This window comes from Zophobas morio, unplaced genomic scaffold, assembly GCF_036711695.1.
Source record: "Zophobas morio isolate AGI-343-1 ecotype UQ-CSIRO unplaced genomic scaffold, CSIRO_AGI_Zmor_V1 ptg000021l, whole genome shotgun sequence".
In the NCBI taxonomy this organism is placed as follows: domain Eukaryota; kingdom Metazoa; phylum Arthropoda; class Insecta; order Coleoptera; family Tenebrionidae; genus Zophobas; species Zophobas morio.
Window position 1 is genome coordinate 28,622,215 of NW_026972126.1, and position 13,899 is coordinate 28,636,113.

General features: G+C 42.5%; 3 protein-coding genes across 7 annotated transcripts in view; 1 reads left to right on the forward strand and 2 right to left on the reverse strand.

Moving 5' to 3' along the window:
- The window catches only part of LOC135132287 (uncharacterized protein), a 56,256-nt gene that overhangs the window by 34,998 nt on the left and 7,359 nt on the right, over positions 1–13,899 (forward strand). For 3 of the 5 annotated variants that reach the window (XM_064060322.1, XM_064060325.1, XM_064060321.1), the window contains 6 exons: positions 8,344–8,669; positions 8,860–9,060; positions 9,280–9,470; positions 10,445–10,557; positions 11,924–12,708; positions 13,582–13,810. In XM_064060322.1, coding sequence (XP_063916392.1) covers positions 8,344–8,669; positions 8,860–9,060; positions 9,280–9,470; positions 10,445–10,557; positions 11,924–12,708; positions 13,582–13,810 — 1,845 coding nt within the window. The remainder of the gene's footprint in view (positions 1–8,343; positions 8,670–8,859; positions 9,061–9,279; positions 9,471–10,444; positions 10,558–11,923; positions 12,709–13,581; positions 13,811–13,899) is intronic. The other 2 variants (XM_064060323.1, XM_064060324.1) reach the window with 2 other exon arrangements.
- LOC135132961 (glucose dehydrogenase [FAD, quinone]-like) lies at positions 75–2,036 on the reverse strand. Its single transcript, XM_064061181.1, has 3 exons — positions 1,865–2,036; positions 1,596–1,811; positions 75–1,546 (listed from the first exon to the last, which is right to left on the reverse strand). The coding sequence occupies exons 1-3, from the start codon at positions 2,034–2,036 to the stop codon at positions 75–77; spliced, it is 1,860 nt and encodes a 619-aa protein (XP_063917251.1).
- On the reverse strand, positions 2,325–5,874 carry LOC135132971 (glucose dehydrogenase [FAD, quinone]-like). The gene is made up of 5 exons (XM_064061191.1): positions 5,719–5,874; positions 5,509–5,675; positions 5,345–5,471; positions 3,060–3,275; positions 2,325–3,013 (listed from the first exon to the last, which is right to left on the reverse strand). Exons 1-5 carry the CDS (start codon positions 5,840–5,842, stop codon positions 2,325–2,327), a joined length of 1,323 nt encoding a protein of 440 aa, XP_063917261.1. The 5' UTR covers positions 5,843–5,874.

Sequence of the window (13,899 nt, forward strand, 5' to 3'; positions counted from 1 at the left end):
GCAATTAAATTTAAATTTATTGGTACCCAAATAACAAAGCGTACTTTTAACAAAAACAGTTATTATTATCTGGTTTAGTTTTTGTTATAAGTGAGCTTAACTAGATCTCCCAGCTGTTCTCCGACCATAACAGTAGGTGCATTCGGGTGACCTGCCAAAGGTGAAGGAAAAACGCTAGCATCCGCAATTCTCAGATTCCTGAAACCAAAAACCTTCAATTTTGAATCAACGACAGCTCCTTTTTTAATATCGGTTCCCATGGGACAGGTTCCTAGCGGATGGTACAAGTTAGAAGACACTTGTCGTATAGCGCAGTACCAGTAACCTTCAGAAAGGTACTCGTTGTTTCTACAAGCTCTTAAAGGTCTCCCTTGTAAAGTAGCGTTCATCTTTCTAAAAGCTTTCGTCTTGAGTAATTTTAAAACCAATTGAATTCCTTCATAAATGATCTTTATGTCCTTGTTTCCACGATCTGACAGAAAATTTGAATCGATCATCGGATAGTCGTACGGATTTTTGCTTTTTAATCTGACGGTCCCAGTAGACACGTCATGTAAGCTGACAACATAAACTACTAAAGACTGAGGTACGTCAACGTTCTTCCACAAATCTTCGTACGTTTCTTCAGTCAGCCCAACCCTTTTCGCAGAAAGTGAATTTGTGGCGTTTGCCGGAATAAACACCAGTTCTATGTCAGGAGTTCCAGTACCTTTCGTGTAGCTAGATTCGTAGAAACCCACTCCTGCGAGGTTATTAGCAATTGTAAAAGGGCCCACGCCTTTCAAATAGTCTTCAACATAATCCCTTAAAGGTCGTACCGGTTCGGTGTAGTTAGTGTGAATTGTAATTCCATAGAAGAGAGTGTTGTCTCTGAGAACAGTACCGACTTCCAAATCGGCAACCACGTCAATCTTTAAATTGTTTAAATGACGTTTGGGGCCAATTCCCGACCACATTAGTATTTGTGGAGTACCAATAGTACCGGCTGCAAGAATCACCTCTTTGTTTACTTCCACGAAGTAATTTTTGCCTTTGTGACTAAACTCGACCGCCGTAGCGACCCCTTTATCTGTCAGTATTTTCGTAACGTAACTGTGCGTTAAAATTTTCAAATTTTTTCTTTGTCGTACCGGGTGCAGGAAAGCTTTGGCGTCGTCTAATCTTTTCCCATTGATTGTATTGATTTGTGTTTGTGACGCTCCCAATTTATTCGCATTATAGTCTGCAATATCGAAACCCAGTTCTTTGTTAGCTTCCAAAAAAGCATTCAGTTGTGGACTGTTCGGTTGGTGGTACTCTACTCGTAGATAGCCTCCGGTTCCATGATAAGAGGGGTCACAGGGTGCCTCTTTATCGTTGTGAACAAAGTTCTCGGATTTTTTGAAGTAGTGAAGTACCGAGTCGTATCCCCATCGTTTATCGTTGGCAAACTTTTCCCACTTGTCGAAGTCGGACTTGTAGCCTCGAGCGTAAACTAAACCGTTGATTAAGGTACTACCACCAACGCCTTTGCCTCGAGGATATAGACAAATTTGATTTTGAGCACCTAAAGAGTGGTACTACATGTATATTGATTTTTTTTTTCTAATACGTACCTAAACAACATGTTTTCTGTGGTGTACTGTTGTAAGCCCAATTGTAGTGGGTGAATTCAATTGGCGTGTAAAGATTAGGTACATCGGTGGCGTTGTCTCCGTAGCCGCCAGCTTCTAGTACCAACACGTTCCAAGTTGCAATTTCTGAGAGACGACTTGCGGCTACGGAACCACCAGCACCGGCTCCGATCACCACGAAGTCGTAATTTCCATATTCTTAAAAAAAAACTTTAATAGTACTTAAAGAAAAAGTACAAAAAACGTAGTACTTTGGCGTTCTATGTGGGAATAATATTCATAGGCGTTGGTAGGCTGTTGGTACGTTTGTCCGTTTTCGTAAAGGTCGGTAATTAATTGTGCATAGTACTCAACTGTAGCACTATCGTACTGTGAGTGTAATGGTACTACTAAAAGAAAAACGGCAAGTAACGTTGCGATCATTGTAGGGAATGATTAAAGGTGGTACTAATGGGATTGTGTTTATTGTATATATGCTATAGATAAGCAAATGGATATTTCAGTACATTTACATCTAATTAAATTGTGAAAAAGAAAAATTACTGCAATGATAAGATATAACAGGTGTGTATTTTGTAAATTGGATTACTTTGTCGTTTTACTATAATTTATACAAAACATATCATTAAGCACATGATAAATCAGTACAATTTTAATGGGACCTAAATAAGACTCCTACTTTCAACCAGAACCATTATTATTAACAGTTTCTTAGTCATACTTTCCGTTGTAAGTGAGCTTAACTAGATCTTCCAGCTGTTCTCCGACCATAACAGTAGGTGCATTCGGGTGACCTGCCAAAGGGGAAGGAAAAACGCTAGCATCCGCAATTCTCAGATTCCTGAAACCAAAAACCTTCAATTTTGAATCAACAACAGCTCCGTTTATAGGATCGGTTCCCATGGGACAGGTTCCCAGCGGATGGTACAAGTTGGAAGACACTTGTCGTATAGCGCAGTACCAGTAACTTTCAGAAAGGTTCTTGTGCTTTCTACAAGCTCTTAAAGGACTCCCTTGTAAACTAGCGTTTGTGTTTGTTTGAACCGGTGACGCTCCTAGCTTGTTTGCGTTATAGTCTGCAATCTCGAAACCTAGTTCTTTGTTAGCTTCCAAAAAAGCATTCAATTGTGGACTCTGCGGCTGGTGGTACGTCACTTGTAGATAGCCTCCGGTTCCATGGTACGCAGGATCATAGGGTGCCTGTTTGTCGTTATGAACAAAATTCTCAGATTTTTTGAAGTAACGGAGTACCGAGTCGTACCCCCATCGCTTATCGTTGGCAAACTTTTCCCATCTGTCGAAATCGGATTTATAGCCTCGAGCGTATACTAAACCGTTGATTAAGGTACTGCCACCAACGCCTCTGTCTCGAGGATACAAACAAATTTGGTTTTGAGCACCTGAAGAATTGTACTAGATATAGATATTTTTATGTGAAATTCGTACCTAAACAGCATGTTTTCTGTGGTGTGCTATTGTATGCCCAGTTGTAGTTGGTGTATCGAACAGGAGTGTACAAATCAGGTACATCGGTGGCGTTGTCTCCATACACTCCAGCTTCAAGTACTAAGACGTTCCAGCTTTCGATTTCTGAAAGACGACTAGCAGCAACGGAACCACCAGCCCCGGCTCCGATCACCACGAAATCGTAACTTCCATACTCTTCAAAAACGTTATTAATACTTATAGAAAAATTACTCAAAATATAGTACTTTGGCGTTTTGTGTTTGAATAATATTCGTGTGCATTGGTGGGCCATTCGTATGTTTCACCGTTTTTGTAAAGGTCGGTGATTAGTTGTACGTAGTACTCCACTGTAGCAATATCGTATTGGCACAGTGATGGTACCAGTAAAAGCAATACTGGAAACAAATTTGCGAGCATTTTTTTAACTTTGAAACGGCGTTCTACCAGTCTAATGTTTATATAGACCAAAAATGCAAAACTTTCAATTATGTAAGAATTTGTGAAAAACACTAAAATGTATGTGAAAAAAGAATGTAAGTTAATGCTTACGTATGCATATGAATGTGTGACATGGTGTTGACGCAGATGTTTTTTTTTTGTTTGTGGAAACTTTGGATGCGAAATTCATTTTTCTAACACGTAATAGAAAAGAGGTCTAACACTTACTCTTTGCGAAGCGAGGATATTTCTTTTGTTTTGTCCCTTTATATATTTTTTATACATAAAACAAAACATTTTTCTATTCAGCGGACAGTTTTTCTATCGCCAAGAAGATATGACATGGATAAAATCATTGTTTTCTTCCATCATTAAGCTTCTCGTGAAACAGTCTTACAAGAATTTGCAAAAAATGTGCTATTTATGATGCGGCTAAACAACGTGGTCAATATTTTGCCATTTTCGACACAATTAAATGTAGTAGTCGACAATTTGTAAATATTTAAAATAATCAGCTTGACAGTATAAAATTACATTAATAAGAGAGTTTTTTTATTTCTTATTATTTTTAAAAATCAAGATAGAACTTTACCCATTGTCTTCGTTTACAATTTTGTTCCAGTTCTGTTCCTGCGCACTCCCAATAGCCATAAATAATAAAAAACCGAAAATTAAGACAAAAATAGTCATCCAAAAAGCGTGATCCCAACCAATCATAGAACCCTACAATTTTAGTACCATCAGATACAGGAATAAAAGTCACGGTATTTTATTACATCTTTAACTTTTGCTTCTAAGACTACAAGGAAAATCATTCTAAACACATTTCCACAACCATTGCTAATCGCCGTAATAATTCCAGTAAAATTTGGTGCCAGTTCCAAACTATTTACCTGGAGGAGTGTATAGTGTATGTGTATAGAACAAACAGCGACCGAAATACTGATAACCGCTAGGATTCTATCACACTTTACCAAGTAGAATACGCTCACAAAGAGAAGGGAACTGGCAATAGCTAGAATATTTTTTAGCGAGGCACAAAAATCAGGTGGTCCTTACCGCAAGCAATAAACAATTTCCTGGTCACCGTGATATTGGCGCGTTTTTCGTATACCAGCCAATCGGACAAACACCCGAAAACTATAGCAGTAGTCCAAGTGACCAATGACTGTATTATCTTAATGTACATTTGCGTGTCGTAGGTTAATCTTAAAATAAGTTCCACGTATTCGGAGATACGACCACTCAAGGCGGAGAAAAACCAAAGGACGCTCACATTGCTTGCAGTCAGCGCCCATACAGGAAGAGAAGACAAGATTAATCGCCACGGTACCACCTTCCTTCCGACGACAAGCTGATTTGCTGGAAGACAGTTGTTGAAAATGTACTACTTGGGGTGTTCTCACCTAAATCTTCGATAAGAAAGTCTCTCTCTTGGACATTCATACGAGTATGGACGTGCGGTCTTGAGTAGAAAAAAAAGTGCCATAGAAAACACCAAACTACTCCGAAAGCGCCGAGGAGATAATAAAGTATTTTATACTCAGTCGAGTGGTCCACTAGAGTCACGTATATAAACAGACTCAAGCTAGTACCGACAAAGGTCACCGCGTATACTAAACTTAGAACTGAGGCTCTAGCTTTTCTGGGAGTCCAGTAAGCGAGGACGGTATTAACTGCAGGATAACAAGCACCTTGGAACATTCCATTCAATATTCTCAAGACGAAGAACTTGTAGTACACCTGTTCACTCATCATCAACACGGCAGGTGTTACCAAATTACACAAAGAACTTCCCAAAATTGTTATAGTCAGTAGATGTTTACCTCCGTACTGATCGGCGACATAACCTGCAGCAAACTGTGAGAAGATGTTAACCCAATAGAACGAAGTGATAAACAGGTCCTGGGTAAATCTGCTCCACTCGAAGATTACAGTATGGAAAAAAAAGTCCTAATAATATGTTAAAGTGTGTCTTCGGTTTGCTCACTGTACGGTGTCCTAGACTTTCAAGGGGAATATCGCATGTTTTATTGGGATCGACAGATCGACGCTTTTGTAGTACCCCATGTAGTATGCTGTTTTCCATTGCTATGGCGCAGCAAAGTCCGATACTAACCATAACGTACAGGAGATAACGATGACGGAATAGGAAGCCTAGAAATCTAATCATTGGCAGCTAAAAATGTGGACTACTTACATTTTGGCAATGGGCTTCCAGTTTGTATCGATACACCTCCAGAACTTTGAGACGTCGAGGGTTGCCCGAATACATATTGTACTGCAGGCAGTTTAAATTTAGAATTCGACCGTAATTTTTTCATTTTGATACCTTTGAACTGTCAAAGTGACTAATGGAAACGATCAACCACACCTAATAAACACGAAATTGTTAACAGTTGCCGGTCATTTATATACAATAGGGCGTCAACACCAAGGTGATTAGTCGCTTAGGAGTGGTACGTCAGTTATGATTGACCCACAAATGCCAAAGCAAGAAGGTGGCCAATAAAAAACAGAAGTTTGAAAGGGAACATAAGAGTAGAATTTACTTGAAATTTAGTCAAATTTGAAAAGTGAACGTTCAGCACAAAAAATCTGTAAGGCCATTTGCAGCTCGTTCCATGTAAAATATCTCACCTACGTCATCCCATAACCAGCAATCAGCATTTCCGTATCACTTGAAACGTCGTTTTAATCCGACCAAACGGAATTTTAAAATCGCCTACGATTTGTCGGGGCATTCAGTATCCCATTTTTCAAATATTTAAAATCCCGGCATTCCAGTGTTCTGTGCAGTATTTACCCAGCAGCTTTCTCTCTCCAGCGGCCCCTATTTACCAAATTTGCTTCCATCCAACTTCTTTGTTCAAACATTCAAACATGTCCTTACTCCTCCGAAATTCGCAACTATTTGCCACAAAATAACCCCAAACTTCCGAACCGAGTAGCACTTTGCATTCCGAAAGTACAAACGTCTTTCCAGATAGCGCTCCCGAGCGATTGTAAAACTTTATTGTTGTCTTTATACGCCGCTCCGAGTTCTTTTAAGAAAATAAACGAAACCGAATCAAACAAAATTGGTTATTTGGATGCACCGTGATAGATTCCTGATAAAAGTAGAGAAAATAAACACTCCGAATAGGGCGCAACAGTTTCATAAATTTTCAAAAAACCAAGAAGTAAAAGACTTGATAGGGTTTCGTGTTTATCAAAAATACCTACTTGTGTGCGGAGCTCCACATTGTAGTGGTTTTGGTATGTATTTTTGCTGTTTGTGGGCCGCGACGTCCGGAAAGCCCGCTAAACGTCTGAAATCCCCCCGGAAATGTATTATTAGTGATTACACTCCCACTTAATCCCTAGAAGTGAGCATAGCCCGCAGCCAGCGCCAGAACAATAATAGTCAAAGTCGTAACAATTCTCCCCCATGGACTCTTCTCAGCGCAAAACTATCCATCTTTTATGAGGCTTACCTCGTGGAACGGCGCTACCAACTGTAGGTCACGTGCGTCGGCAGGTTGGCCACTTTCCAACTGAAAATATTTGTCATTACCGGCGAGAAATAAAAGAAGCCGATCCCGAAGGATCGAAATGGAGATGTTCTTTTTTCCGGTACAGCGAACGGGATTTATGGGAAACGGCTTCCGCCGTTGACCTCCAGTGAGATTAAAAAGCATAAAATACATTCGGGGATTCATATCATTGGCGTTGCAAACTGATGAAAAATTGATGTTACTAGAAAGCCGCTGGTTCAGTTGGTATTTTCGTGGGGTTTATGTGCGTGTTGTAATTTCTGACGTTAATACCGGGGCCCACGCGCCTGATTTATTCCCGAGTATTTTCTCATTTTTGCTGTTTTCAGCTTTTCTTTCTCCGGGAAATATATGTTGGAGAAAGGAGAGATTAGCATGGAATTGGTGGGTGACGCTTTGAAGTTGTAGATAAGGATGAGAAAGTGCAATTTATGAGTCTCTTTTTGCGATTTTATTAGCGAAATGCGAAGGCGGAGGCTTTGCGCTGTTTTAGAGCTTTCGGGAACGCGGTCTATAAATAACGCTCTAAGGATAAAAACAAAAACATTTGCGTCGTGTATAGCAGAAAATGCACCGCCGAAATAACGTGTGTGTTATGAAACCACCTTGTCACTAATTTTTGTCCGTGACTTTATTTCAGTATTGTTGTTGTTGTTTACTTTTAATTTAATTCGAACGCAGTCACAGACAATATAGACGAGTCATTTTTAACGTCAAACAAATTCCGGCGCATTTCATGCATCACTGATTTCATAAATACGAAAGCCCCGAAGGTAAACAAAACAGCTCCGTAAACACCTCAGCCAAACAAACATTCCGACATTTGAGCAATTTTAATGTCACAACTCCCTCAACTAAAACCCTCATTTGTCCACAAATGTCAACCCAATCTTCAATCTATAATCAATGGCGCTTCCATAACTCACTAATGCCGAATCTACCCTCGCAAATGTCAAATGGCAAATCCCAGCCAACGTTCCAATTTATTTATGGGTTCTGACGTGCGAACACCCACATAATTAAAGCACATCGAAAGCTTTTAAATACGCTGCAATAAACGATACCTCTCGCTTTGTTTCCCCGGATGCCGCGCAAAAGCGAAACGTGACACTGAATTAATCAGATAACCTGGAACAGAAAGAACTGTCTGTGTTCATAAGACCTCACATAGTGCCCAAGTTTTCGCGCATTATTCCAGAACTTTCCGCGATAAATAGTTTTCGCACAACTCCTGTTCCTTGATAAGTACCACTTTTCGTACTGCCTCTAGTGTGAGCGATGGCTTTCAGGCCGACATCCAGCATGTGGCCCTCTCCTACGAGTCCGAGGACGAGATCATGGCCCGCATGTACAACAAGGGCCGCCGCGGTACCGCCCACTACAGCAAGCAGGACATTCGGGAGCAGTACTGCATCTCGGACCGGGGCCTGGGCGCTCTGGAGTCCGACCGTCAGAGTCTTTTTGGCTGTTTGTCGTCGCATCAAAGCTCACCTTGCTCAAACCGTGCTTCTTTCCTCACCGCCTGTGTTCGCCAGAAAGTACCATCCGACGAGAACCTGTACGAGCTGTACCGGAAGCATCCGGCGGAGTACGCGCCGTACCCTCGAAGGAGCAGGTAAGTGGAGATTTTTGCGCGTCAAAACTATCCGGAAATTAACGCAGCTGAGTTTTTTCGGTCTTCCAAAAAGGTTAAGTTTTTCTCCCCACTTTGAATAAGTAGTTTTAGTTTTGCGATCACGCAGCTGCTGAATTTTTGGACGTTTAGCTCGTGGTTTGGCCGAAGTCATCGCGTGATGCTTGTTTAGATACCCGTGGGGGCCCTTAGCCCCTGAAATTTATCGATACGACGAAGACTTGAAGAGCTCATATTTCCGGAGAAAAGTTCACACCGATCCCACTAGATACACTTGGATGCCTTCGGATGACGAATCGGTCCGGATGGAGAAGCCCAGATCGATACTGGAGCCGTATCATGCGAATCAGCAACCATCGACGCCCATCCCGAGGTGGGTCATGGGCAGGGAATTAGCGTTACACTTAAACCCCCAGCTTACAAGCTAAATCGTTCAAATAAAACCCGCCCCGTGTAAGTTTAGTTAGCCGAAGTAATCGACCCCGGGATTCCTTATCGATCTTCTTGTGATTACTTTAATCACGTAACGTTAACCACTGATTAAACTTGCACGTGCCTGGATTTTTCGCCCTGCTCACACCCGAAATTCCAGCAAGAAGCACGTGAGCTTCGCTCGTTCGCACACCATGGCGTCCTTCGACGACGCCATGACGTCCTTGAGTTCCTCCTCGAGCCAGCTGAACCGAATGACCCGCAGCCAGGAGCGCCTCCTCGACGTGCGGAAGTCCGAAGGACTCCCGATAACGCGCCAGCCGGAGCCATCCGATAATCTATTAATTATAGGTGAGTTGCGGCCTTTAATGGACCATCCATTACTGGAACGACGCGCCGTTAAACGAACAAGATGGAATTTCTTTCGGAGTCAACGAGAAGGGAAATTTCCGAGTTATGATTTTTTCGGCGCTCTCTTTCGACCCTCGTTCGTCCATTAAATTAAAGAATTATTACCGCGGGATTTTTTCTTGAGCAATTCGAGATTACGACGGTTTATTTCGATTCGCGAAGAGGACTTAATGAGGGTTTAGGCTGCCGGAACGGTTTCAACAGGTCGGGGAGTGTTTGTGCTGGCGAGGGGCGGCCAGAATCACTTAAGGGCACGGAGGGCGTATTATTTGGCGGCGCGGGAAGAAAATTTCTACCTTGAAGGGTCGTTCCCGTGGGGGCTAACGGTGGAAGACAAATCTGCACCGGAAGGCAGGCACGGGTTCTGCGAAATTGTGGGGTCTTTACAATTATGGGATTTGAGTTGCTGTTGGAGAGTGGGGGACGCCACTTTCACAGAACGGATGTATTACTGGTTGCGTAACGACAATTTTAAATAACGCATTTAGTGATCCTGGCTCCGGAAAAGTTCTTGATGTTCCTAAATCCGGTGCGATGTACCTTTCCCGAGTACACTTCTACCAGTTCAGCCAACTGCCGCACTCTACAAAAGCGCAACGACGACCCACAACATCTTTTCTAGGAGGACAAAGGTTTCAGATTTTTTTTCCGAGACGCTGAATTTACGTTAGGTAAAATTTAAGGAACATAACGTGTAATACCAGGGAAAGATCTTGCGCTTTCTGGGTCAGCTATCTAGTTATCGGTAGTTCTTGAGCAAGCCGTCGTTGATTTAGTGGTATTCGCTTCGCGTCTCCGGTGGCGTGTTCCGAGAATTTAGCGTTTGGTAAAAAATGCGGAGTGTCAGTGCGATTTTGGTGGCTCTGTTAAATTTCATCCCTCGATTTCCACACCTTATTGATTTCTTTTCTCAGATAAAGTTAAGAGAGCTCCAATGAAAACCCAAGCAACTCAAACAGAGGCTTGTTTAGGTAGGAAGCCTCTACCACCTGGCAACATCAATCTGAGTCCCAGAACCATACACAGGGTAAGTTTTGTTTGCTCGATGATTGTTGAATTAATAACAGACCTACGCAAACAAGCCCTAAATTAATGGTTTAATTACAACATTCAATTCCCGGCCGATAATATATGTAATAAACCATCAACACGGCGTAATTAGTTTCCGAGCTGAGATCTTATCCGGAACGGCGACACGAAAAGAGACGAAACATCTATTAAAAAATCTATTGGGTGCGTGTAGAAGGAAAAGAGAAAATGTCTCTGCGGTTCTATCAAACTTCGCCCACTTTCCACAAACTGACTTAAAACTTTTAAAAGGCGCTCGGTTTGTTCTAATAAAGAAAATAACGAGCTTTCGTCTGGATTTGGTGAATTTTCTACAAAAGCCGTGATCGTTCTGGAAAAAATTACTTAAGGCCTGTAAAAAATCCATTTTAATAAAGAACAATAAAGCTCGAGCATCGGAATCGTCCGCGTAATAAAACCCGGTCTTTACTTAAGCAAGCGAAATCGGTTTTAATTTTAATTCATTAAGTTCACGTTATTAAAAGTCTCCTTTTCGCAACTTCATTACCACTGTTGATTTTGTTTTTACGGATTTAAGTGGCGTAGGTCGCTATAAAGAGGAAACGTGGGCGTCCGGGGAAGCTCGAGCGCGGGGCTTTGTGTATCCCAATACGAGTAATTTGTTTGCTCACAAAGCCGGTTTGAAATAAAACCGTTGATTTGAATGACCGATTGATAGGAGTATTCCAGTGTTTGATTGGTGTGAACGACGGTCTTTGTTCTTTTGTGCGCGATGAATAAAAGATGCCTGCTTTGTTGGTTCTTTATCACCTGATATTTCCGAGGGAATCGTTATCGCATTATGGGAGAACCTTGTTAGGATCTGCATGCGGATGATTGAGCGACTACTTACAGGAATAGGAAAAGTGAAAGGTCGAGAATGAAGACAGATCGCGGCGGCGGCGCTCATTTGGCGCAGCAGGACGGATACGAGAAGGACAAAGCAAAGAAAACTTTGTTGTTTTAATTAAATTGGAAACATTCGCGATCCCCGAAAAGGAAAAGGCGCGCACGCTTTCCTAGCCGGGATTCTTAAAAATTACCCTCTGGCGGACCTCTAAAACAATAGGGTTCCGCGAAGACCTAATTCTTGATAAACCCGAACAAGCACCCACCTCGAGCCAGTTCACAAAACACCTCGCAAATAAATAATGATCTAGTTAATTACCCGCTGAGAAATTATCCCATAACGCCGTAATTTCGCCGGAATTCACTTCAACCCGTCTACGTAAAATGAAACCGATACATAAAAACTAGCACTCAGTTTTAAGCACGATTTGTTATTCCTCCTACAATCCCAAGAACCTAATTCCCCTTTTCGCCAGGTTAAAATGGTGTCCCAAGGCGCCCAAACCAACGGCATCCTCGTCAACGGCCGCAAACTAATCAAGTCTTTCTCAGAAGCAGGTACAAAATTCGAGTACTCCCCTTTCGAGCCGATCGGCGACCACGAGCCCCTCCAGCGCACCCAGTCCGACGAGCCGCCCCGCTCCCCCTTCATCGTCACGTCCCCGCCGCACGTGCAGCTCCTCGAGCCCCCCAGCTCCTCCTCCTCCTTGTCCCGCTCCGACCACGAGTCCGAAGACTCGGAATCAAAGAAAGAAATCTTCATAGACTTCAAACCCCAAGTGTCGTCGGTCCAGGGCAAGCTGGTGCGGCGGCCCCTGACCAAGACGGTCTCGGACGGCGAGATGCTGATCGAGCAGAGGAAGATCCTGACGATCGAGGACGTGCCCGTGGTTTTCGACAAGACGTTGACGAGTTTCAGTCACGAAAATATCATCATCACGGACGAGGAGCAGAGGGTCTTCACGCCGTATTTCCAGAAGGCGCCGATCAGGCATGAGGGGATTTGTAGGCCGCTGGAAGATAGCGTGTATTCGTCGTTATCCTTTGAGGATAATAATTTTCACACGCAGGATTCGATAGACGAGGAGTTTCACGAAAATTTGATTTATAACAGGATGTATATGCGGCAGGAGTCGAATGAGAATGAGCTGGTTCTGAGTTATTCGCCCAACGACGAGTGCGTCGTGCCGTCGGTGTGTCTGCTCCCGGATAGGAAATTGTCGCCTTTCGCATCCACGGACTCGCTGGCTAACGACATGAGGTAAGGGTTCGAAGATTTTGAATTTGGCGCCTTTTAACGACGATTAAATTCGGATTTTACGCCTTCGCGCCCATCGATTTGTTTAGTTTGAATTTCCCGGCGTTCGTTACTAGCCAGAATGAAACTAATTTAGCTCCAATTAAAGTTCAAACGGTTTCAATTTGTCTAACTGTGGAAAAAAACTTATTATATAAACGAGTTTATATAATAAGCAACGTTGATTAATAAATCTGGAAGTAACAAAGTTTTTTCAGGACTAATTCTCTCCGCCTGTCTAAACTAATTACCAATTAAAACCTTTTTAATGAATATGAAACTGGAGGGATATTGATGCTTCAACTCGCTTTTTTATACCTTCCGTTTTTGAGTAAATCTTTCACCATTAGCTTTCGAGAGGATTAAGGAATGCTTGCAAATTAAATTGAAATTTAACTCAAGTGCAGCGAATTTTCCATCAATAAGAAGATTTTTTCTCGATTTGATTCGCTCGAAAAGCATTTCGATAATCTAATTTTCTGCCAGAGTTGCAACGCACCCTCCAAAATTAAAAGGCTTACACTAACAGGAATTTGTTGAAGTATTCGCAAATTTAATACGTTGTAACACTTTAACACTTCAGGAGCGAGGGAAGTTCTGTCGAAATAACTTTCGACCATTTTTTTGCAACGAATTTCAGATTAAAAATCATTAGTTGACGTTAAAAAATGTTCTAATTTGCAGTATCAAACGTTTGAAAACAACCTTAATTAACCTTTTAAAGTAATTCTTGATGAAAATTTCAATTTGTTTAGCAATTTTTGCAATGGGAAGTTCGAACTGTGGTCGGGATTTTTTAGCTTCTTTTAAGACTGTTGAAATGAGGGGTTCGTGTAGGGATCACTCCGACGGCATATGGAACGAGTCGCAGGCCACCGTGCTGCAGGTGGACTCCGGCACGGACAACGGCACGGCCCTCAGCAGCTCGGAGATGACGTCCGTGACGTCCCCCGGGTCCGCCATCCTGCTGACGCCGTCGTCCCGCCGCAAGCACTTACTCATGATGCAGCACCAGCAGCGCTCGTCCATGGACACCGAGGCCCTCGAGGAAGAGTTCGTCGAACAGGTGATTGTAGCACCCTGTCCTAACCCTCTTTGTGTGGCATGGACCCCTCGCTACGCAGAGCAATGGAAATTGGGGGTAGTACGAGTAGA